The 27257-nt window shown below is 38.6% G+C and overlaps 1 protein-coding gene across 15 annotated transcripts in view; it reads right to left on the reverse strand.

Moving 5' to 3' along the window:
- msi2b (musashi RNA-binding protein 2b) overlaps positions 1–27257 on the reverse strand; it is a 253360-nt gene that overhangs the window by 219621 nt on the left and 6482 nt on the right. For all 15 annotated transcript variants that reach the window (XR_005443102.1, XM_038709125.1, XM_038709130.1 and 12 more), the window contains one exon: positions 22533–22574. Coding sequence is in view for 14 of the 15 variants with exons in the window: in XM_038709125.1 (XP_038565053.1) it covers positions 22533–22574 (42 nt within the window). In the remaining variant the exon portion in view is untranslated. The remainder of the gene's footprint in view (positions 1–22532; positions 22575–27257) is intronic.

The raw sequence follows: 27257 nt of genomic DNA on the forward strand, positions 1-27257 counted from the left end.
CCTCACAGGCAGTTACTATGAATAAAACTCTGTCACTTGTACAATTAAAAAACAGTTAAAGAGCAAGTGTAGCCAAACAATCGGTCTATGAGAGTCTTGGCTACAGACATGCGCCACCTATTTCATATACACTTTTGATACATACTTTTGATACATGCTTTTGCTTGATACCTTCATCAGGTATCAAGCAAAATAATAATTGTATTGCTCAGTTTTGATTTTTCCTGTAATTTCTTTATAATATATATAAATATACACTGCCCAAAAAACTAACGGGAACACTTAACACTAGAACCGCCAACGGGACAAATTTACCCGCGGCTGTTTTTTGATTGTATGTATCTTTTTTTCAATATAATATTCAAGTCCCCCAGTCTCTGACTTTTTCTAAAAGTGCGTTATGTAGCACCCCCTATTGTTAAAAAATGTCAATATAAAGCCAGATTTACAAAATGGACATTTATACCTATAAGCGCCAGCGGGTAAAATTTGTAGAGAATACAGTCATTTTAGCGCTGTTCATGTCGCGCGTTTAGATAAACATTCTATGTTGCTATTACCCACTACAGGCATTACACTTGCTCTGACAGCGATCCACTTGTATGAAGTAAACATGCATAAAAGCCGCTGCTCGTAGGTTTTGTGTAGGCTACATGATCATCAAAACTAATGCGGCAGTAGCCTAGTTTTTCCCTGCGATAGAGGTGTGTTCTGCGGTCCCTTCAAGAGAGCGTGCAGCTCCCTCGTGTGCTTTTTGACCGGCTATAACTTTTCCAGTGCTATGTATTTTTTAGTAACAGTGATCATTAGGCCTATACATTTTTCCGTTGGGTAAAAATCTACTATTAATTTTGGAATTGATAATAATCTTTTTTTTTTTTTAATAAATAGCCTACTTTTATTTGGACTTTCAAACTTTTATAGCTATGTGTTACTCTCTGGATGCCCGATGGAGTCCGAAAAAATAAGCAGAACAGTAAGAACTAGGGGATGGTGTTTATAGGAAATTCACAGCCAATGTGCTAAATGTTTCCCAAAGTGTGTTGGAGCAACATGTAGCAGAAATAATCACAAAATCACGGCATTTTTATTGCGGGTACCCGCAATGGCGGTTATAGGTATACAACGAACCCTGGCGGTTCTAGTGTTAAACAACACACTGTAACTCCAAGTCAATCACACTCCTGTGAAATCAAACTGTCCACTTAGGAAGCAACAATGATTGACAATCAGTTTCACATGCTGTTGTGCAAATGGAATAGACAACAGGTGGAAATTATAGGTAATTAGCAAGACACCCCCAATAAAGGAGTGGTTCTGCAGGTGGTGACCACAGACCACTTCTCAGTTCCTATGCTTCCTGGCTGATGTTTTGGTCACTTTTGAACGCTGGCGGTGCTTTCACTCTAGTGGTAGCATGAGACGGAGTCTACAACCCACACAAGTGGCTCAGGTAGTGCAGCTCATCCAGGATGGCACATCAATGCGAGCTGTGGCAAGAAGGTTTGTTGTGTCGGTCAGCGTAGTTTCCAGAGCATGGAGGCGCTACCAGGAGACATGCCAGTACATCAGGAGATGTGGAGTAGGCCGTGGGAGGGCAACAACCCAGCAGCAGGACCGCTACCTCCGCCTTTGTGCAAGGAGGAGCAGGAGTAGCACTGCCAGAGCCCTGCAAAATGACCTCCAGCAGGCCACAAATGTGCATGTGTCTGCCATCAGAAACAGACTCCATGAGGGTGGTATGAGGGCCCGACGTCCACAGGTGGGGGTTGTGCTTACAGCCCAACACCGTGCAGGACGTTTGGCATTTGCCAGAGAACACCAAGATTGGCAAATTCGCCACTGGCGCCCTGTGCTCTTCACAGATGAAAGCAGGTTCACACTGAGCACATGTGACAGACGTGACAGAGTCTGGAGACGCCGTGGAGAACGTTCTGCTGCCTGCAACATCCTCCAGCATCACCGGTTTGGCGTTGGGTCAGTAATGGTGTGGGGTGGAATTTCTTTGGGGGGCCGCACAGCCCTCCATGTGCTCACCAGAGGTAGCCTGTCTGCCATTAGGTACCGAGATGAGATCCTCAGACCCCTTGTGAGACCATATGCTGGTGCGGTTGGCCCGACCGCCCGTTCCCCAGACCTGAATCCAATTGAGCACATCTGGGACATCATGTCTCGCTACATCCATGCTTTAGTCCAGGTCAGGGAGGAGATCCCCCAGGAGACCATCCACCACCTCATCAGGAGCATGCCCAGGCGTTGTAGGGAGGTCATACAGGCACTTGGAGGCCACACACACTACTGAGCCTCATTTTGACTTGTTTTAAGAACATTACATCAAAGTTGGATTGGCCTGTAGTGTGGTTTTCCACTTTGATTTTGAGTGTGACTCCAAATCCAGACCTCCATGGGTTGATAAATTTGATTTCCATTGATAATTTTTGTGTGATTTTGTTGTCAGCATATTCAACTATGTAAAGAAAAGAGTATTTAATGAGATTATTTCATTCATTCAGATCTAGGATGTGTTATTTTAGTGTTCCCTTTATTTTTTTAGCAGTGTATTTATATGTTTTTCTACCGCTGCTGAAGTATTTCAGTGCAAGCTGGTTTGTTATGAGGATTATCTGGTGTATATTAGCTTATGGACGTGCTGCCAGGCATTTGACTGGCAACCTCTTAGTAACCAAGGCGAAGAATGGAATCAGGTGTCAGAACCACCAAGAATTTCTAAACTAGCATCATAAAAATTTACAAGAAATGTAATGAAATGGCTAATTGTTTGCAAGAATTTGGAATACTGCACAATCCTTGCTATATTTCCACAGAAACAAAGGCAAATTAAAATATCATTGCTAAATTATTGCAAAAGACTATTGCAAAAACACCCATTTCTGAAATAATTACAAAAAAAAACGCCCGCCAACTCTGTACCACAAACAAAACAGACCACAAATAGACATAGTGTTGAAATGTTAGTCTCCACACTTTGAGGCAAATCATTCAGTGAGCTTCAGTCCCCTTTTTCTCCTTGGAAGTTTGCTTTTCTCATACTGAGAGGCACCTGATTCTTTGATAATATGTTTGGGGTAAGCATGGCACAATCATTTACGCAATGTAAGGTCGGTTGACTCACTGGACAGCAACCATCTGAATAAGCAACATGTCTTCAGCACTGTGTCTAACTAAATTAGCCCAACTCTTAACTGTGAGGATTACAATGGAATGATTTTTCTATATCCTAAAGATAGAGATTTGAATACATGAAACAAAACTTGTGCGGTTTAGACATATGATTCAGCCATACACTACTGATAATAATTAAAAAAATATTAAATATAATAAAATATTGGCTAGTGTGCTTTTCTGTGAAATATCTGCCTGGCCTGACTTTCTCACGGACTGACACTGTTTACCTAAAGGCACCTGAAATGAATCCGAATCTAGCAAATAACTGCTCTGTGAATCCAAATGGCAAACTAATTACTATCTCTCCTTCGGAAAAATGTACAGTACAACGTAGCCGAGGGCCACTGCAGGATGCCACTTTACTGCACAGGGAGAAAATATTCCACCCTTCATTATCAACGTAAACAAGAGGCAAAGACAGGCTGCAGAGGAGAGGATAAAAGAGAAGTATTACTGGCAACAGGCAGATAAGAAAGTTATAAAAGCAGCAAAAAAGACAGAGGAAGATAACAATGAGAGAGAAAGAGACAGAGGAGCTAGTCTTCTGTTCAAACCAATCCCTGGCTTCTGGAGACACTACAGTGAGGAATGTGTGTATTGTTCAGTGGATCAATCCATCAGTATACTGTACAGAACAAGGCGGAGAAACTGCACTCTAATTACAAACTATTTTGGTGCAGACATGAGCTTTACAAAGTACACTAACATATCTACAGGAAGGCATATTTTGCCACTTCCCCAAGCACTGTGCTCTTCACAGCATACACCATGTGTAATAAGCAATATTAATAAGTATTTAAATTGAGCATGAGAGTAAAAACAATATATAGAGATTTCAATACATTTAAGAGATTGTCACAACAACAATATGACAGTGTTTTCTATTTAATTTAGCTTGCCATAAGTGGTGCAGCTCCACTGGTAAATACTTTCATTCCAACTAAACATGCAATGTAAGAGCTGACTAAAGATCAGAGAGCTTACAGTCTCATGTCTGGATTTCCATTAAACAAGACAAACATCTACAGTATAAAACTCATAACTTGCTATATGGAAGGGCGGCACCACTTTCAGTCGTAAACCCTGTGTTTCTTTCAACCTTAACAAATAAATATGTGCAGTTGGCCAAATCTTGTGTAGTTGCTCAGAACCTTCTCTCTTGTTTTGTCTCCTCTCTTGCTCCTCTCCTACACAAAAAAATAGCACAACTTTGTAAATGCGTGTGCATTCCAGTTCCTTTAGCTAATGTGCAGTTTACAGATCGTGAACCATCTGGAAAGCGCAATTTTTTTTTTTTACTTTGTGAATAAATGTATGTTTCTTAAAGTGTAATGTCTATGTTAAGGGGCTTTGACTTTTTATTTTTGCTAATGTGTTAACCTGTGGCTAACACGTCTCTACATTAAAGTGAGATGAGCCCAGGTTATAAGGTGCCACTGAAACCACTCCAGGATGGACACACATCATTTCTGCAACAGTGGATTGCCATATTGTAATCAAACAATGTAAGGGTCTTACAGTGGGAAATATGAGTGTAATGAAGGCCACGCTCAATGACACCACGTTTGCAGCTGTAATTTAAATGGCAAAGATATTCTATTAGAACCTCAACAAGCCCCTAATTTTATGAAACACAGCCCAACTGAGCTGAATGATGTAATTTGAATATGCTGTCAGTTTAAATGTGGCATTCTGGGACAAGAATGTGGTCACTGACATTTAATTGGAGGACAGAAAAAGTTATGGCAGCGACAGAGAGACAAAAGACAGAGGGTAATTTCTGTGACAACCTCACATTTTTCAAAGAGATAAATAAAAGATGATAAACATGGATTAGAGAGGCCATTTTGTCTGTGGTCTTCTCTCTTTCTAGTCCTGGTGCCGCTGAGAAATACGTCTCTAAATTTAGCATCAGATTTATCAAGCAGAGGCAATCCAGGGAAAGAGAGGGACTTGGGAATAGAGAGAGCAAAAGAAAGAGACAAGGTTGAAAGGTATCTAAAAGACAGGTGCAGCAGACAAAAAGATTGAGGGTAGTAAGGGGGAGGGGGAAGGGGGCATTGTCTGTGAGATCCTGTCCATCACTTGCCACTTTTAGAAAGAAAATACATCTCCACTAATATCCGCCACACACACACACCACACCAGTTAGACACATCAGGAGAAAGAGATGTGAATTTCAATTAAGCAGGTAAGGAAATTAAACTAGTGTTACAGTTATAAAGTCAACCAAGCAGATAAAGACTCCAATACTGCAAAGCGGGTGGATAGATGAGACAGAGGGACAGAAAGACAAACTCATTCAGACAGAGAGAGAGAGAGAGAGAGAGAGAGAGAGAGAGAGAGAGAGAGAGAGAGAGAGAGAGAGAGAGAGAGAGAGGAGAGAGAGAGAGAGAGAGAGAGAGAGAGAGAGAGAGAGAGAGAGAGAGAGAGAGAGAGAGATGCTACACCAAACAGAAAGCCAGACAGACAATAGAATGAAGGTCAAAAGAGGTCAGGTGTAAATTTCTAAATTTCCACTTTCTGTCTACTAACTGCCCACACTGTGGAGTGAAGTGGGGGCCTCATTAAGTGGTGCCATATATAATTACCAATAACGTTAATGAATTCTTTGCCACTATTTACTTCTAATGCATTCATAGATGCAAGTGTTTGCTGTTTTTAATCACCAGTGGAGGTCCTGTCTACTTTATGCAAATGAACTGCGTCAGACAACATAACTTGCTACTTTTCAAATCTCTGTATTCTTATGAACAAACTTTTAGACAGACCAGCTAAGTTTAAATATGGTTCAGAATTCAGCCACAGTCTTATTATTGTATATTTCTTGGTTGATTTATCACCAGACAGACTGTTTTCAGTGGATCTTTAATAGTCAAGAGAGAAAACATTTGTCCAATTTGAAAATCAGGGCAGACAAGATTCGGTTTACTGACTACCTGCTGCCATTTAAATGCTAAGTACAGGTCGACTTTTAGTAGCAGAGAACTACATCAAATATAGAGTGTTTTTACTGCTCTGGCTAGCCACCCTTGCCTGCTCTTCATTGCCGTCTTCCATTTGCAATGAATGGAATCTTGTCATTCACTCCTTTGTTTAACTTGCGGGAGTAAATTAAACCTCTCTCCCCTCCTCTGGTGCCAAATGATCTCAAATTGTCCTTGTTTAGATGCAAGATTTACATGGTATGCAAATTCTCAAAAACAGCAACGCTCCACAGCATAGCACTGTGTACACCTGACTGCCACGTCTCAGACAAGGACTTTCTGTCATGTTCAGTCAGTGAAAGCTCTGCCACACTGTGTCAGCATAAAATCACTCAATATCACAACAACAGTTACAGTGTAATGTTTCAAGAGTAGCCAAATTATTTGGCTGACCATGACTGCATGTGGTGCATGCTGGCACGCATGTTCATACAAATTCAATATTCATTCAATGGATAAAGTCCAAACGAATACTAAACACCTCATCAGTTGGGATTCATCTAAAGTTGGTGTTTATTCATTCACTAATATACATCTGCTCAATATTACATGGGAGATTAACTAGTTCCATACAAAGGATTTATGTGAGTGGAGAGTCATCATACACCTGGATTCCCTAACGATGTATGTAAGGGTTTCCTCTCTTAGTCAATTAGTCAACTAAGTGGTTGTTATAGCCTCATCCCCTTCGCATTTTTTATTCACTTACTTTTTTAAATATATATATTTTCTTTTTTATGTGGCATAAGACCTTTGCTAGAAAATCTCTCCGGGGTCAAAAGACACAGAGGATATTACATTCACAGATCATTTAATAGCATGTAATCTATAGAAGATTTTATTGGACTTTAATATTTTTAACCCACAGAAAACAATCCACAAATGACTACTATGATGCACAAATATTTCACAATCTACAAATATGTATTTTTACATTTGTGATGTGTAAAATCACGCTTCTACACACAAAACAGTTTTTGCACATTTGCAGATTGCTTTCTGTCAATTTGTCATTTTATATTTGTAACTTTCTTTTCACACATTTGTGGAATTTTGTCCAATGTTTACTGCGGAGATCTGTGGGGAAAAAAATATACACAAATATCTCACTACCCAAAACGTGTATTTTTACATTTGTGTTGTGTAAAATCATTTCCACAAAAATACAGTGCAGTTTGCAAATATGTACAATTCCCTCTGTACACACATTTTAATTTGTTATTTACAAATTTGTGGATCTATTTGTACACACAAAACAGTTTTTGCACATTTGCGGATCATTTCCTGTCAATTTGCAGGTCACGTTACATTTGTGACTTCCTTTTTACGCATTTGTGGAATTTTGTCCACTCTGTACCACAGAGATCTGCAAACAGAGATCTGTAAATGTGAGAGCAGTTTATTAGATACACCAGCAGGTGGCAGTAGCGACAATGCCTCTCATGAGTTGTAAGAATATCCGTTGCAGTACCCAGGGTCATCTGTAGGAGACAACAACTTTTGCTTCTGCTGGACCAATGACCCTCAAAAGTACAGTCAATGTCCATTTTTCGTTGAGCTTTTGCATGAAAGACTGTATTTTTTGTAAGGCTCATGAGTAGGGTTTACATGACACCTCAATTCTGGAGATCTATCTTGGGGTGTCGTTCCCAACCAACCCAAGACTGACATTACTGGGGGACCTCTTAGACAACATGAGACAACAGACTAGCCCTATTGCAGCTAATAAATTAATAGCCATTTGCTGGACCACCAGGGGTCCTTAAGGGTAATAAATAGTAAATTTAATAAATTTGTTATTTAAAATTAACAGAATAAATAGTTGTTCCACCTTAATTCCATCCATAAGTAACACAATGACAGAATGTATGACTATTTGGGTCATGGGTTTCATACACTTTCTGTAATAAAACATCTAAAAGCAAAAATCCTATCTGATAAGCATGTCTGGGACAAAATCTTTTCAAATGGAGATCTGTGGTCTAATTTGTGTCAGTTGTGTCATTTAGGTTGATGTGAAAAATTTGAATACCACTCAAGATTTGGGTAAACCACAAAAAGAATAAATATACTACTGTGTACCTGTCAGTATGTGTATATCTTGCACAAAGTTTCATCTTTCTACTTTTTTGCCCATATGGACTTCGTTTATTTACACTGTTTGTATGTCACTGATTGTATTTTACCTTTTTTGTGGGGAAGAAAACATAGAAATAAAAAGTAATCTTTTTTATCATTTCATGTAAAAAGATGTTATAACTTAATTGAAATGCCTAACCCTAACCCTTGTACAGAAAGATTTAGACTGAGTAGAGTCCAGTGGTCCAGCAGAAGCAGAAGTTGTTGTCTCCTACAGATGACCCTGGGTGCAATGGATATTCTTACAACTCATGAGAGGCATTGTCGCTACCGCCCATTGCTGCATTTACAGATCTCTGTTTACAGATCTCTGTGGTACAGAGTGGACAAAATTCCACAAATGCGTAAGAAGGAAGTCACAAATGTAACGTGACATGCAAATTGACAGGAAATAATCCACAAATGTGCAAAAACTGTTTTGTGTGTAAAAATAGATCCACAAATGCGTAAATAACAATTTGTATGTGAAATTAAAATATGTGTGTACAGAGTAAATTGTACATATTTGCAAATTGCACTGTATTTTGGTGGACATGACTTTACACAACACAAATGTAAAAATACATATTTTGGGTAGTGAGATATTTATGTATATTCTTTTTCCCCACAGATCTCCGCAGTAAACATTGGACAAAATTCCACAAATGTGTAAAAAGGAAGTTACAAATGTAACATGACCCACAAATTGACAGAAAGCAATCTGCAAATGTGCAAAAACTGTTGTGTGTAGAGGTCACTCTGTATTTTTGTGGATATGATATTACACATCACAAATGTAAAAATACATATTTATAAATAGTGAAATATTTGCACATCATAGTAGACATTTGTGGATTGTTTTCTGTGGGTTACAAATATTCAAGTCCAATAATATCTTCCATAGTAATCAAACAACTGATGCAACAGGCTATTATCAATTAATTTGAATCCCACCATATTTTGTACAGTGCACATATGGATTACTATGTTGTCAATGCCTGTATTCATTTGACAAACATTAATGAGGCAAGAAGGTGAAAATAATTTGGAGCAATATAAATGCAATGCGAACAGAAGGTCAAAGTTGGACTAATTAAAAGTGCTATAAAATTGTCTAGTGCTATAAAATTGCTGCATGTAGCTATCAATTAGAAATCACAAAATGGTCTTAGGCGGTAGCAGCAAGGAAATGAATCTGTCAACACTTTTCATTATTGTATGATAACACAGGAGAAAATTAAGTCACAAAATAAGTGTTACAAACGGGACTTGACCTGCTTATGCATTACCTCTGTTTGAATATTTCCCATTCTCCACTACTATGCAGTAGCAACACAGAGGAAGGAGGCTTTTTTTCTTTGTGGGGTTGTTTTGCATTTTCCAACAGAGTGTCACAAGGGGTCTTCTTTTAATGAATCGAGGTGAAAGCACAGGCAGCAGTGGAAATTCACAGCAATAACACATGTGCCATGTGCAAGAACACATTTTTGGTAATTTTGTCACCAAAGAAGTTGGCACAGCAGTGGCACACCTGGGGTGCAGTTGAAAAAAAAAAAGAGGTTGGATTAGACGGAATAAATTACCAGTATATGTGGTAGGCCAGTGTCAATCACAGTAAATTAAATTAGGTCCTCTCATCCGCACCATGTGGCAAATACAGTTTCACCATAAATAAAAGTCCAAACTGGCTGCCCTATAAAACCTTCTGAACAGGTGAAACCTGTTGATGTCTTTGAGGTCCAGATTTCAAGGTGGTAAGACATTGACAATGTGCTGCCAAGAAGTACGATATCCAATTTAAAGTTGAATTAATTTTGCTGGAAATATTGAATTTTCACAATTGGCACAATAAATCAAATCTGTGAACAGCCAAGCTTGACACAGACATTAACTCTGACAATGGATAATGTGCAGTAATTACGTCAGTTACGTGTTGCTTCAATTAAGCAGAGAGCATTTCAGTCCTATCTAAAACAGTAGTGAACATTTTCTTTTGTTAAAAAATAGTGGCTAGTATTTAGGATCAGTGGAGCGGGTGGTGTAGTCATACTGAAAGAAACTGAGTTGTATAAAAAGGTCACTGACTCAAAAAGACTCTGTGTCAACAACTGATGTAAGGGTGGAGGTTATGGGTTATTATGTTTTTGTTTGGTGTTCTGTGGAGATAATTAGCACTGTCACACATTTAGTGCAAACAGTATCTAGCCAATGCTTTCCTTCTATTGTTAGGAAAAATGTATAAAGACATGTTGTCTGTCTATAATAACCACTGTTACACGAATTAAACATCAATTACGTGCCTGTTGTACACTTATACTCCTGTTGATTGTGCCAGTGCAGTACATAGTAGTCACATTTTTAACATAAAAAATGAAACAGACACAAAAATGACTGCTTTTGTTACAAGGTCCATTTTGTTATTTGCAGCAAAAGCACTCAAATATAACAAGCCGTATTTCTGACTTCTAAGCAAGGGCATAGGTTCGGTGTCAACAGTGGTAGGGACACAACACATAAATAACAACAACATATAGCGTACTTCTCTGGCAGGAAAGTGCTGGGGAGTGCTGGGATGAAGTGCTTGTGCGGTGAGAGAGGAAAAACTACTATATGGACACAAGCCCTAAGGCTACTGTTTCAAAATCAAAGAATACATTTATTAATCTGAGCACTCCCATAAAAACGTAGCGCTGGCAGAGTGCTAAATATTTTTTTAAATCGAATGAACGAATCTCTGTCAAAATCAGCAGGGGGGAAATGCGTCAAAAAATCTGTTTGCGGCTTGCAGCTCTCTCTCTCACCCTGTCTCTCTGTCCATTGTTCTGAAACAACAGCATAGCATTTGTCACATGTATCTCAGCCAATAATTAGACTTAGACTCTGAGAGGGCAACACGGAATTATCTAATATGACTTCACTCCAAAGATAATGCAAACAACTTTGCTGAAATAATGGTAGGGACAATTCTGTCCTCTCAAAATATTGGTATGCAACCATTCGCAAACCTAAGCCCTTACTTCTAAGCTTGCAGCCACAGGAGTATACAATATGAGGTGCACTTAGACAAAACATCGCTATTACATCTGGCTGTAAAAATCAGTATTCTTTATGAAAATTTTTCAGACCTATACATTAACACCTTTAATTTAGTTAAAGGTCAAAATGGTTCAGATAGTTGTACATAAATTGATTGTATTTCATAGTGTCTACCTCCTCTCATCATGCTCTCAGTCTGTGCATCATTGCTGTTGATTTGTGGCATTATTTTGAGTAAACTCACTGTTTATTGACTCAATTTCAACACACACATGCATTCATACTCACACTTTCTACATACTAAAACACACTATTCATTCATGTTACATATCATTCATTTAGCAACGATATTAGCGTTTTCCCCGCTGCTACCAGAATGTATTCACCTCTGAATTATTCTGAGTTGAATTAAATGCAAAATCTAATCTCTAGGACATGCACATAAACAGACAAATACAAATTATGGCGAGCCTACATGCAAACACAACACACAAATTTATCCAGATGATAAAATATGATGTGGCTGACATTGCCTCCAATGAAAAATTATTGGCATGAGCCAACATGTCAGCGGTATAATCATGAATGATGTGCAGAAGAGAAAGGTCACAGCTGAGGACCGAGGCATTATGTGGAGGAACAGCTAAGCTCTTTAGCGCCCTGACTTAGATGTAATTCAGCATTGAAGACCTGGTGTCTTACACATTCATAACGTTTTTTTTATCATACAGTGTGACACATTGCAAGAGATGCAACATATCATCATATAAAAACAAACATGTGACTTCAGCTCAGAGCAGGATTTTATTCCATCTCCATTTAGGTAGAAAAATTGTACATTAACTTGGAAGTGAAAGACAGCCCTGCACGTGACTGCAGAGAAAAAGCATGAGGGTCCCATAAATGTTGAGCAGCATGCCTGTTTTTACTCCTGCACGTCCATCTTGCCATGCTTTGTTATAGCTCAACCCTCAGATTCTATCTAGTTCTTCCTCTTATCAACAATACCATGCAGATTTTCTGCCACTGGGGCGGTTTGGGAGCTATTAGGCAGTGCCTGGGCAAAGCACATGCATAACAGTTGCCTTTCAGTGGTTCTGACATCAGGCAAAAATCACAGACATAAAGTAAGAGGATAGGAATGGACTGAAATTTGGGGCCTGTGATTCTTATTTGTTACATTGGTTTATGTTAATACTCTTGAAACACGTATATCCTGTCAACCTTTTTATCTTTTATCAAGACTCATTTGTTTAAGTGAAACAAATAGCAGACCATTAGGGCATATTTTAATTAAACAACAAAGAATCCCTGTTCAAAATGCGTTCAGCTAATTACATAATATTTATACATCAGAGTGACAACAGATACACCATAGTCACCTTCTAGTTAAGATATTTTAGTGTGTAACACAAAGAAAACACATCACACAGCTGCTGAGAGTGACAAGTAAAATAATAGCTCAAGTTCTGAAATATGTAATTACAGCATAGAATATATTTCCGTTTGCTGCTTGTTATTTTTTGTCTATCCAAGTCATGTTTGGTTATTATTGACTGCCTGGGAACAGTGACTAAACGAAACATTAGATTGGTTTTGGTGATGTCAAACTATGACCCTAGACCTTTAAAAGTGACATAGCCACATCAGGTACAACAGAGTAGTCACATGATCCAAGCACTGAGCAAATGTATTTTTTTCAATTAATTAAAAGGATGTAATGTTGCAACTAATTCAAAGCTCCAGTATGGATACAACGACATGTTGCAAACAAGCAGTTGAACCAGAAACGGGCAACAAAAGCTATTAGCCATCACTATTAATCACACTACCAACAACGGCACAACCTGACAGGCTTGTCTGTCTGAGAGGTTGGTGCCCCGGAAAAATAAAACGGGGCAGCACATAAAAACTACAGAGCATGAACTGTCACACGACGTCAAATTGAGAAAGAGCAATCTGGCCTGCGAGATTCCAATATCTTACTCTACAATGACAACTGGATCCAATCATGGCAGAACACTTCAGTGAGCTGGTCGGGCAATCCCCCTATCAGACAGACACGTCCAACACAAAATGATCAGACTTTAGCTTTACTTTTCCAATCACAAAGACGCTACAGATACGGTATGTTTAAAAACTTGGAGTTGATGAAGTAAAAGAAACTTACTAACAATAGACATATTTACGAACACATATTTAACCAAATGAGCATCTGTTACTCTGTTTTTTTAAAAGACACAGCCAAAACACTGGCTAAGTTCTGCATCAAGATCACACTTAACCATTTATGTTTTCTTAGTGAACATATAATTTTTGAGCATTTTATTTTGCATATTTATGGTCAAGTTCATGATATAATGTACATTATACATTTTTTTGCTAGTTTAGAATACATAGATAGATAGATGATAGATATAGATAGATGATAGATGGATAGATGAATGTCTGTTGGTAATAATTGCACTCATCTTGACACACCTGAGCCTCTCTTGCAACGCATAGCACATTTAACTCTTTGTTCAACAGGTCCCAGACTGCGTGTTTGAAAGCAGAAACACAGGGGTGAAGGTGGTGAAAAGAATAAAAAAAAACAGGACAGTAAGGTGATGCGTCTGAAAACACACTGGAAACGATTAAGCTGGACGTCCCTTTTTAATTATTTCCAATATTTAATTCAAATGCAATCTCAAAAAGGTCACAAAAAAAAAAAAATAGAAATGCATTCTTCATCTGCCTCTCTAGCTGCCAATGCCACTCCCTGAAGTAATGACTTTCAAAGTTAAGTGCCTCTCCGCTTCATTCCCAATCTTGGTTTTTCACATTGGATGGGCGGAGACTAAAGGAGATCAGAAAATGATGTTCATATCATGAAAAGGCTGAACACGATCGGCTAATCCACCTGTCACATAATCGCAGTGTACTAATACAGAACAGTGCTACAGCTGCGGATGGCCCAAGGTCAGAGTCACTGTTGGTTTGTGCCGAGCCACTTAGCCACTTAGATTGTCAGTGACATTGTTCTGATGAGAGACCACTAGAAAACCAAACACTACCACATATTTTATTACTCTTACCTGCAGGCACTACAGTAACACACAAAATATATTAAACTATTGGTTGTAATTTACTACAAATTTATTTGACAAAAAACATGAATATGCTATTTTTACTGTGAACAAATACCTTTCTGCATACCTAAAGGCACACAACTGCTTTTATAAAACACACTGCATTTTTGCATTCCTTCTATAAATGTTCATGAGTAAAGCAAAATAAGACTGATATAACACAGCCCTGTGAGTGCTCTGGTCTACACAGTATACATCAAACCTGTGTTTTTTATGTGTTTGTGCTTGTGTTGTTTGTATTTGTGTGTGTATATGTGTGTGCGTACGCACAGAGGCTTTGATAAGAGGTCTTGAGAGGTATAGTGGAGGACCATGCCCTCCTCTCCTCTCCTCTCTATCCTGGCTAGCAGGCTGTCCTCATTACTGTCAGTCAGCATCAGGTTTAGCAGTGCCAGGCTCCTGCACAGCCCTCAGTCCTCTCTGCCCTGCCAGCACTAGCCTGCCTGACTGCTGCCATTGGTAAGCATTGTAAGAAGCCCTCAATCCCCTAGAAAACCTAATTACTCTCTACCCGCAACCAAGGAGACCGGAGCAGAGAAAGAAGGAGGCCGAGGAAAGAAGAATCACACACACATGTACACTACATTTACAAGCGATCCAGCAATTATTCAAACAAAAGAAATGTGTGTTCATATTATATCTGCAATAAATAAAAATTACTACACTAGCGTTTACATTCACACATCATTTATCTTTCCATTGAAGCATAAACATTGGCGGAAAGCATGAAAAAGGGGGACACAAGATACATACGAAAAACATGCATGAATCAAACTGAGCATCGCTTTGACTACCAGTTAACTGGGTCACTCAGTTGGTGATTGTGTCTGACCACCAAACAAACAGTCATTCATATGTCTGTGCTCTGGCCCCATTTTCATCTGGAGCAGTTCCACAGAGGCCACTGAAAGCAAAGGAGCTGGCGGGTCAGGGATTTAAACCCATCTCCAGCTTCAGCACAGTAGCCATTACCACACAGGGAAAAACAACTTCTTGTGTCATCCTCCATCTAAAGGAGGGTTTATTTATGTTGGCTGCACATCTGTTTTTTTCAGGGGTGAGAGGAGACTGACAGTGAAGAATTCCCATCAACTCGCTTGTCACTTTTCCGTCGTCTTCAGTCTGTCTCCAGTTTCAGTGAAACGTCAGTGCATTTAGCGTCAGCTGTGAAACCCATCTCGAAAGTGCATTTATTTTGAGAAATACAGCAAAAATCTTTTCAGTGGGACATCTTGGTCGCTCACCAGAATAAGACCTGTGCCATATGCCTTGAAATGCGACGTCAGGTTCAGATAATAGCCTGCACAACATAACATTCCTTCTCTTTCTTCTACTCTGTGTGCTATCTGCACAGTAGAAATGCACTGAAATAGGAAATTTCTAATAAGAAATAATCTTCTTTCACATAATAAATATTTGGGAGGGCTCATTGTCATAAACTGTAAAGCCGAATAAAAGATATTGATACGGCATTCTGTTCTACATTAAAGACTTTTGTCCTTGAATATTCTTTCAGATTCATGCAGCTGTGCAGACCAGAGTTGGAACGGGGGAGGCTGGTGCTTTTAATAAACTCACGGGGACATTCAAAGGGGCTGGCAGCTACAGAGGTTTCATTTTCGCAGCAGTGAGCTGTGTCATTTAAAATAAGGATCATTTTGAGAAGGGGAATATCATAATGCTAAATCTAGATCAAATAACTGAGCAAGGTGTAAGACTGGATTCACAAGGCCTTGTAATCCTAAAAGACTAGAAAAGAAGCACTGAAAAGACCACAAAAAGGGAAAGACAGAGGGGGAATGAGGGAGTGAGAGATAAGTAAAATAGAAAAGTTAAAGAGTGTGTGTTATACAACTACACACCTGTGCCTCTCTATTACTGTATGGGTGCATGTGGCCTTATGTGCCTGTGAGTGCATGTTTATGTCACACAGTACAAAAAGGCACAAGGGACCAGAGTGTGTATTTACTTCATGCAGCATTATTATTAGATTTCATTAAAAACTTAAGACTTGAGATCTCACCACAATACACCAGAGTCTTTTCCGCAGATGAGAACATAAAGCACACAAAGTCCCTTAACGAAGGTGTGGGACACAGACAAGCGGAGGATATGGAGGTCCTGGTCAATTTGTCACTCACAGAAAAGAAGTGCAAGAGAGAAGGAGAAAAAGAAACAGGCAAAGAACAAAAGAGATAGTGACATGCAAATACAAAAAGGTGAGAAAGAGAAGGCTCCAGCTGCCAGAGACGGAACAACACTAACAGTGGGCTGTGAACAGGGAAGCCACAGTCACAGCTGTCACAGGTTGGAGTAAAATATGGGTACTCTGATGATACTTTAGACCGATAACTCAGAATTACCTCAACCAAGATTACCTTCCTCCTTCCTTCCTGACATTAACGCAAGCAGTTTAATACGAGGACAGAAAACTGTCATTGCAAGTATTTCTGGAAGTGTTGTCGCAGCTGCTTCTGTGCAGTACACAACTATTTGTGCACAGACAGAGCCCTTTGTCTGCATCCCAAAGACTGCCAGAGACACAGTGACAACCTGTTCGGGATGGCTCACATGGCAAATCCCTTTATGAGGCGCAAGGAAAGGGTTACGCCCATTGCTCTGTAAATGGTTGCTGCTACTTCCTTTCATTTCCATAACAAGCCATCAGAGCTCATCTCCCACTGAAGTGGCCATGGTCCCACTGGCAATTAAAATCATGCTGGGACATGCCATGGTTGTGTGTGACTCCACTGTGGGAAACAAAAGCAGCGGCAGTAGTGGTAATGACGCCAGCAGTTGAGTGGTAAATTTCGAACAATGTCGGCGGAAATCGCCGCTTTGATTTCTCCGGGAAACAGTGCAGGCCTCGTTTACATCTTTCAGGGTGAACCTTACTGGAAAATATCAAACAAGGAGACAGCAAGAAACAGCATCATCTCGCCTCTGTCTTCTTTTAACACATTCCTTACACAGTCACAATACTAAAAAAGGCATGTGGGTTTTTAAAAGAATTGTCAGTATCTCAACAGGCTGGAAATTTAGATGAGAAAAAAAAAGGAATGGGACTTTAAAAACACACTTGGATAATATTTGTGACTAGACCAAACTAGAATATTTTTATATTGTGACTGTCAGTTAAACATTTTTACTGCTGAAGTTCATTACAACCCGACCCACAGGGATTTGATTATTAAGGATTTTAAAATCCAATATTCTGAAATATCTGCCGATAACATAAACAAAAGCTGTTTCTCAATCTGTATTCTTGTCTGTACTTGTGTTCTTGTGGACTTGTGAAACGTCATCAGTCGCAGCCTATGTACTGTTGCAATTGAAAAGTCTGCATCTAGCAAAGTACAGTCAAATACCCGGATGTGTTCTCGCTCCACCCGTTTTAACAAGCCTGCATCGGGTGGCAACTTGGGACCAGAATGCACGTTCCAAGCAGAAATTGCGGAGGAGAAAACCCACAACTGTAAGTAATAATATTGCTGTTATTGTGTCACAAAATGCAGTTTTAATAGTTTTTTTTTACGGCAATATAGCTGTTTAAACTCCAAATCTGTGATCAATTTCTCAAGATAGAGCAGATTTGAAAATTTGCTACAAAGTTTTCGGAGATGTGAGGTCCAATTGCTGAATGAAGGACTGCATGCTCCTGTTGCTGGGAGTTTGTACTCCTGGAGTAACTGGAAATGTTTGGATAATAGGGAAACTCTCTTCAGCGCAAATATATGTGAAGTTTGCAGACATAGTAGCTAAATCTATCCATTGAAAAAATATTTTTCCCAACCACTATCTTATTTACAAGAAACATAACATAGGAGGCTACTAGGGGTGCAACAACTAATAGACATAGTCGACAAAAATTCGTTCATGATGTCATCGGGCCGTAGCAGCACCGTCAGCTTAACAGAGTAAAGTGATGTGAACAGTAACGTTAAAGTTACAACATCAGAGCTACGGTAACACCTTCACAACCTAAAACCTCCAGAGTGTGGCAGCATTTCAATCTTCACACAGCCAGAAAGGTCGTGAACCGCAGCAAAGCTGAGCTCTCCTGGAAACACCGGAGCATCTGAAGAGGAGGCGCGTAACGTCGTGTCTCTGTGGATGATGAAGACTCGTCTCGGTAAGCTAGTTAGCGAGCTAGCTCCACGTTAAAGCCGTGTTACTTCACGTTATGAGCTGAAACGTTTTCTATACAGTTGGTCAGTTTGATTGATTGTTACAGTAATGGTGCTGTGAGTAGCACATAATTATGATACACAACGGCCGTGTTCACATTCCAGATGTGCCCTGAGTTTACAATCATAAATAATGCATCGCTCATGGCGACGTTCCCAGCTGGAGAACGTGTTGCTGCCGAGTGCGCAAGATTAGACAACACCGGACAATTTCATAATTTCTCAAGAAGAGAAAACAGTTCTCCTGTCTGTGCGTGAGGCGGCGGCCCCGCAATCCGCCCCGAACTCCCTTAAAAACATCACAGAGTTTTGTGAGTTGTTGAGTTAGGGGAAACTATATTTGTTGTGAAACGCTGTCTACTACAAAATAGTTATTTTTGATCCCCTCTTGTAAATTCGGCAAATGAAATGCATGACGTTATTCCTTTCTTTGTATACAGTGTCAGTTTGTCCCGGGGTGTTGCAGTACCGGCGTGAAAGCTGCTCCGTCACTAAAACAGCAGATCAGCTGTTTATCAGGACGTGATTTCAGTGGAACTTTCTGTTGCTGCAGCAGAAATGTTCATTAAAAGATGCATTTTTGAAAGCAGTATTTATTTTATTGTCTTGACTGTTAATTAGCACGTGCCTAAAACAACCTCAGGTTTAATTTAAAGGCTAATAGCTAAATGAGAGGCATTGCGTTATTTTGCTATTCATAATCCAAATAGTCTATTATTCGTTTCAGTAATCAAATATCATAATAGTCGTTAGTTGCAGCCCTAGAATCTACTGACATGAGTATTTTCCAGTGGGAGACAGAAATAACACTTCGTATTTTATTTTGAATGCCCCACAATATGAATACATTTTGATTCTGTCTTTCATTTTGTTGGTAACCATTGTACAATCGCAATATTACAAGAGGGTGAACTTTGCCATCATTATTGGCACGGCTGTGATGCGGTCAGGACAGAGGTGCATGCATCTGTAAGCATCACCCTCTCATAAAGCTCAACCTCTAAAGCTACCTTTAGCCAAGGCTAACCCCAGCCTGGCTAAATAGGCTAGGAGGAGACAAAGAATAAATGAATGTACATAAAACACTTTGCATCACATCATTGTTTAATCCTTTCATTCTCATCTGTCAATCATTTGCAGATGAAACCTAATCCCTGAATATTTGTGGACTAGTCTGCATTGATACCTTTTGACATGACTTGTAAGCACAGCTTATATTTCTAATACAAAATGTTCACTTAAGATAAGCTTTAATTGTGTGGCATTATTCATTGGTAATGTGTGCCAGTTTGCATTTCTTTAGCATGTTGTCTTTGATTGACAGGATCTGTGGTTATCTCCCCTGTGTGCCATTTACTAGTGCAGAGGGTCACAAAAAAATGTAGATAGATACACAACATTCTCAAACGCATGGGGAAAAGCAGAGGTAATCCACACTCTGAGTGATTTGTCATACAAGAACATATTTATGTCATCATGACTTACAATTCAGGTATAATACTACTAGCCTTAAAAAGATTAATATTTCACTTTAAAATTCTCCAGAGTTGTACGTACCTATACAAATCCTCAGAGCAAGTCGACTATGTCATACTTGTCATATCAGATTTAAATTAAATGATTGCCAGGCTGACTACTTAAATAGAGCCTAATGACTATTTGTTGCCAAACTCCTGTCTGTCTGTTTCTGACCGTCTCTTTACGACGGAGCTGTCCATGTTTTGGGGCAGTGTCAGTTACGCCCGCTGATACAAGTTGTTTTTCCTGTGATCCTGTCATCCCGGTGCAAACACCTTCAGTTGTTTACAGTGAAATGTCCTCTGTGTTCACCTTCACTTCCTGTCTGTTTTCAGCATTACTCTACGTGCTGTACATACTGTATAGTTTTACCATACTGCAGCATTCAGCAGCAGGAGGTCATTGGCAGGGTTACTTGTGAGGTCATTGTTAGCCGTGAGAAAATTAACGCTGATTGGTCTCGTCACGATTTGCTCCCCGAAGCCCGTGCCACTGAGGCACCTGCCAAGGCGAGCTTCTTTAAACAAGAACGAGGCCTATTCAACAGCTGCATAAGCAGCCAGGCAGGCAGACAGTGGAGGGGACAGAGGGACAAAAGAAAGCAAATGCAAAATAGAGAGAACTTTCTAAATGGGAACCTCAGAATGGGACTTCTTTTTAAAAGGTCTTAAATCAACTGAACAGAAAGTACAAACCCATGCAATGTTAATATATCTGGTTTAATCCCACTGCTTTAAGATCCTTTATAATCCACATTCAATACAACCATTTTTCTTCTCTAACAAGCTTGCCCTATAGCAATTTTATAAATCTATTTTTTTTTTTGCACTGCCACAAATTATGTTCCGGTGTCATTATTTCACCAAGTTATGAATCACGCAAGGTAGAATTACAAATATGTTTAAATCAAAATATTGTATTTACTTCTGAGTCATTGGTAAAAAAGTACAACACTGTTAGAGAGGAACAACAACCACGAAAGCAAGAGGAGGTTCTTGTTCACTTAAAAACTGGAAGCATCGTCAAACATCTGAGCAGTTTTATTGCCCCTTCAACTTGTATGAGCAAGGCGCAGAAGAAAAGAAGTTAAAGTGATACACTTGCCATGTTAGAAAATGTGAAGAAAAACTGGTAGTTTCTCAACCATATGCCGATATCCTTAAGTCACCATGTGCTCTGGCTTTGAAAGCCTGCACTGCCAATTCCTCATTTGAAACCTGACCAACTCTTTAACAATGCCTCTCTCTGAACCAGTGGGAAGGAGAAAATCTATTATCGATTTCCACCTGGTTTAGGAGGAAAAAACCCTGATAGCGACGCTGAATAGCGCTACACTGTACTGGGCTACAGCCTGCACATTAAATGCTCGGAGATGGTGTGAAAGGGCATGTCAACAAAGCTCTTGACTACGCCACGGCACCATCTGCACACACTGAATATTTAATTGTCAATAGAACTGCTCAAGACCAGTAATCAAGAAAAGGAAAAGATAATATGCATTATGAGGAGCTCACACGACAGTTCCTGCATGATTGGAGATTGGCTTATTTTTTAAATCACCCATTCTTTCCATGCTAATTGTGACAAGCTCTACATGCATGCACCACAATTAAAGATATTTCTAAATCACTTATGTCATTCAATCCCATTCAACTCCGAATGCTGCAGAACTGCATAGACTTATAATTCAGCCAGTAAATGTAATTCATCACTGTCGATGAGAAGCCACCAATCATTTCTTGCTAATTCACTCAGGCTAATATATTCACTTGAAAATAAAACTCTCGCCATTTCACATTCGTGTGCGCCTGCAAAAAAAACTATAAACAGCCAACACAAGACACCTGAATAAGACATTCAACCAATAGCAAACGTTCTCAGCAGATACATTAAAGCCGGTCTCATCAGTCACAATCCCGCCAAGCCAATAGACATGTTACCAAAGCAAAATGGTTTCACCACTGCATTAAACATACAATAAAGCCTTATTTTATACTAATGCATACTAAAATTGCCACCATCTGATTTAATGAAACTATACTGTAATAGTAGGACAGCGTTAATTTCAAAGCATTTGACATTAAAAAACAACTATGATGAGAGATGAAACGCAAATATAAACATAAAGCACTGGGGGAAAATGACGTAGATATAAAACAGTGCAACTTTAAAAACAACTTTAATTGCTTTGGTGAAACAGCATAGACAAGGTGAGAACAATGGAGCCAGACGAGGTATTTCTCTACAATAACAAACAGACAACCACTGCCTCTTTGTATCTGCTGTGTGAGCACACAAAATTAGGTAAGCTAGTGACATGAGACATAATAATTTTCTCTGAGCAGGGTTAGTGACCAATTTATTCTTACCTTAGGCTGGGCGCGACGGGGAAAGGCAACCTTAGGATCAATCTGAGAATGAGAAAAGAAAAGTAACATTGTTGTTAAAAGAAAAACTGTTATATTTTAAAGGCAATGGACAGGTGTTGAAATATATTTCTTAAAGCCTGAACCTGGGAACCAGAGTGCAACCATTCACATAGTAGCATTTTACATCCTCTGTGGTCAGGAATAAATACTGGAATTTAATAGCAGTAATACATATTCAAAACTTAATGTATTAAAATGTGATATTTCCACCCCCACAATGATAACAATTTACCTGAACTATTAAGATTTACAAAAGCTGCATAATGCCTGTGGTGAAACAGTCTCCTTTTGAATTTGAGAAGCATTTTCAGAAACTGAGCTGCATTCAAGTGCTGTCAAAATTATTGCTATTACAAATTAAGTGCACATGAATGACCCAATAAAAGTGGTGATAAGAACAGAGAGAGGAGGAATTTTTATAACACACTGGGTCTGCTAAATCAGACCAGACTTTTGTCAGAGTTTTAGTTTTTTTTTTCTCCTCCCTTTGTCCCACCACACTGGTCAGTGTACATTATTTTCACTAAGGACCTTTCCTTTGTGAAAATCATGGAGGATCATGGTGGGTAACTTAATATCCTATATTCTTTATTTTGTGATATGCACATTGTCTTGCAATAATGTGCACCAGCTTTGATAACTTGGAAGCAAATAAAATACCTGATAGTAAATGTGACATAAATTCCTTTGTTTCCACTGACCAGTTCATACATCAGTAGTACACTACAATTTAATGCACTGTGCAACAACAGAACCTTATTAGTAAGTACATTAATCCCTACTCTAAAAAGAGCCAATCATTTAAATTTACTGTTGGCCTATTACCCAACATGGTCCCTTGTTAATTACACTGGTGCAGAGATTTGGCCCAATGTCTGTTTGATTCCAAGTTAAGTAAGTTTCTCAGGAATGTCACTGGGCAGACCTTTAGGTAAAAAACAAAACAGCATTCACCTCAAAAATGTAAATCTTGCACAGTGACACAAAATTTATTATGAGTATTTGAAGGGAGCTGGCCAATATCACTGACCTCATTACTTAATATCTACAATTGATGGCGCTCAATGACACATTCTAGGCACAGCATTCATTGCATTGGGCAATGAACTTTAGGAAACCACATATTTATTACTGCTAATTACTGTGTGAACTAGGCTCCAAAATATTGGTGATACCAAATTATCTGCTGCTGCTGCCAACTAACATATATTAAAAAAGAATCACAACTGCTTTATAAAAAATTTTAAAAAGTTAGTGTGGAAGCCAGCCACACTACCGTTCTGCTGATCATGGTTGCAGCAGAGACTTGCTTTTATTTTAGGCGGGAATCGCTGATTGAATATGACAGGGAGAAAATGAGAGTCTGAGGTCCGGTGACGCCTCCAGATATTGCCAAATAACCAGGAGGATGCGTCAGATCAGCCTGTTTCTCCATCTTGGGCTTGTTATCTCATTAGCTTCATTTTCCTCGTTAATTTCACTGGTATGAAGGTATGTGGTGGGGGGTCTCATCAACCTTGCACTTGCAATGAGGAACTATGTGAAACAGCAATGTGATCTTAAATTTCCCTTGCCTGCATACAAATGAATTATAAAAATAGACATTCCCCCAAAAATTAACAGATAAAATTAGATTATTGCATTACTATTACCCATTTGTGTTTTACAGAAAAGCAATGTGCCATGTGTTCTACTGAAATATTTACAATTGGCCTATCAATTCTATGGCATTCATAAAAGTTACTCCTTCAGCACAAATGGATTTATTTAAGAAAATGATATGTCTTCCTGCTGAGAAAAACAATGGAAAGAAAATGAATCAAGAAGCATCAACAAGAACAAAAGACACCATCTGCACAGATCAATTAAGCCAATGAGACTATGTTTTAATGTGTTTGAAGGGAAACCATGATGTGCAATGTCATTGTCATCTTTTCTGTCAGTCTCAGTTATTACTGTTATCGTTCTAAATCAGGTCAAAATGAGAAATGAATTCAATAACACCTGGGTATGGCAACTCTGCTTGTAATGAATTTCATTTAAAGATTTGTTTTAGCACTTAGCCCCAGGCATAACCAATTCAAACTCAATTATTTTGTGCGCCCTATTTGAGCAAAGACAACACATTATGCTTTGAATACCAACATCCTATACTTGGTAATGTATCTTACTTTTTAAGCATATACAAAACATATCAAACCTCATTTCATCATACTGCATAAACTAATTGTTTCTCTGTCCAGCTGAGAATTCTTATTCACTAAGAAGCTTCTAGTTTCAACGTGCACAAGAGAGCACTTAAACAGAGCAGCAATGGAGGTCATATAGTTTTCTGTCAGATTAAAATATTGCAGTTATGAAAAACAGACAATTATATGCACAGAATTATGTTCAAAACAAGGCTATGATACTGAAGATTGTTTAAATCACACTCAGAGCAATGCAACCAAATTAGGTAATGAGGATTTACTAACCAATCCTTCTGAGAAATGCTGTAGCAGCACCTTTTTAGGTCACAACTTATGATGAATGACTCCTTTGAGAAAAGTGAAATTATGACGGGAGATATAGAAATTGTTTCATAGTTTACATATTCATGTGCATGTGCATGTGATATATATATATTTTTTTTTTTATGTAGAATGTGCCTTCATATAGCTAAAATATGCATTACCCTTTGCACTGACTGACCGTACCATTAAAACAGATTATGTTGTTTCGGTTTTACCTGATACTTCCTTCCTGGAACGTTTTTGTTATGTAACACACATACCATAAGGTTTGGGATCAGTCAACCGGACCTGGGTAGCGCACTAGTTTCAGTAATTCCACATTCACTGAAGTCTGTTTTGATCTATCAATACCTTAAAAAAGTTAAATAACAAAAAAATATATATTATTAATTAGACCTTGCATGTTTTTGTCCATTTAGTTTTTCAGAAAGTACTTTTCTTAATGGATTGGGAAAAACACTCTTGTCCTTTCTGTGCTATTTCTTTCACATGAATGCAAGTTTAGGCATACTCTGTTTTTTTTAATGGATTCTGGGAACAAATAGCAAGCTGATATAGAAGTAGAGAAGGCAATTTTTGGGGAACATGTGTACCAAAAAGCACATTAAAACACTTCAGCACGAATTAATTCCTGTAGCATATTAACCATCATAAACTGAAGACACATAACTGTAGTGTAGAAAGCTAGACCTCCCATCCAGCTGTAGCTGTATGGTTATCATCTAGTCACAGTAAAAGTACTTTATTAACCCCCCCTCTAGGAAACGTCTTTATCATGGAAACATCACAAGCAGTGCATACAAACTAAACAGCAAATAGACATTTAGAAACCTGACTTGGAGCTGAATGAACAATCTGCTCTGAATATGAATGTGCGCCACATTATGTTTTATTGGTTGCCAGATTAGTGGCTCCATGAGGGAAGCCAGCACTATTAAGCAGGTAAACACCGGAAATTTACCTTTTGTTTATTGTTTTCTAACTGTGAAAGTACGAAGGTCATTTGGACTTTAATATTCATTAAGGAGCATAGAAAGAAACTTTACTTGACTTATACACAACAGCCTAGACAATCTACAAAGTGATGATGCCCATTGTTGTTATAAGTCAAGTACAAGCAGTACTTCAACACACACTGACTGGCCTGGAAGATGTGCTCAAAATGTCATAACATGACTGATTTGATTGCATGATTAGTATAAAGAAGAGCTGCAAAGAGCAGTCGAATTATTAATATGTCGATCGACAGTAAATTAATCTGCAACTATTTTGATAATTAATTAGTGGTTATTTTTAGAAATGTATTAGTCATTTTTATGTTACAAAATCCAAACATTCTCTAGTTTAGCTTTTCAAATATGAACATTTAACATTGTAGTTGATTGAATATTTTGGATTTTGGACTGTTGGACAGACAAAGCCAGATATTTGATATTTGACATCCCCTCAGGCTCTCTTTACTGTTTTTTGATGTTATATAGCCCAAACAATTAACTAATTAATTAATCAATAAATAAAATAAATTAATTGATAGTAATTAATTAATTACTACGCAACTAAGGATTATTTTTATTATCAATACTATCGATAATAAAAATAATTCTTACAGGTAAATTTGGAGTATGATTATTACCAGCATCTGTTATCTAACTGTCTGTAGGATGTATGGGGTAATTTTTTCTATTGATTAAATTACTGTAACCATCTAATGGTAGCAGTACATGTTATGTACAATTGACTGGCAGCCTCTAATGTGATGTCATTTTCAAAGGGCTCAACAATTACAGTTGTGTGCGTTTTGCAATGTGGGTATTTCAGATAAATCTTAAGTATCTAAGTTTACACAGTTCAGTTCACAAGGAGCACAAGGGCATGACTAGTGAGATGCTAAGGATGCACTACTGGTGAAGTATCCAGCTGTGGTCTGTGTCAAGGGCTTTTTTCTCACTCAAAGTCAAAACTGGCCTCTCCAGTGGAGCATGTTTAAGTATTTGCTCACCTTATACCCTCTTTATATCACCCTAACAAGACTTTTTCAAATTAACAGTTCCGATACACCATTGTTATATATACGAAACACTCTCTCACACATAACAAAAGTGGATATCCTTAAGACATCATACAAGCTGATATGTCAACATAATAAATGAGA

The sequence above is a fragment of the Micropterus salmoides genome, unplaced genomic scaffold, assembly GCF_014851395.1.
Source record: "Micropterus salmoides isolate LMB-PRFRI ecotype aquatic unplaced genomic scaffold, ASM1485139v1 Ms_hic_scaffold_9, whole genome shotgun sequence".
NCBI classification, from domain to species: domain Eukaryota; kingdom Metazoa; phylum Chordata; class Actinopteri; order Centrarchiformes; family Centrarchidae; genus Micropterus; species Micropterus salmoides.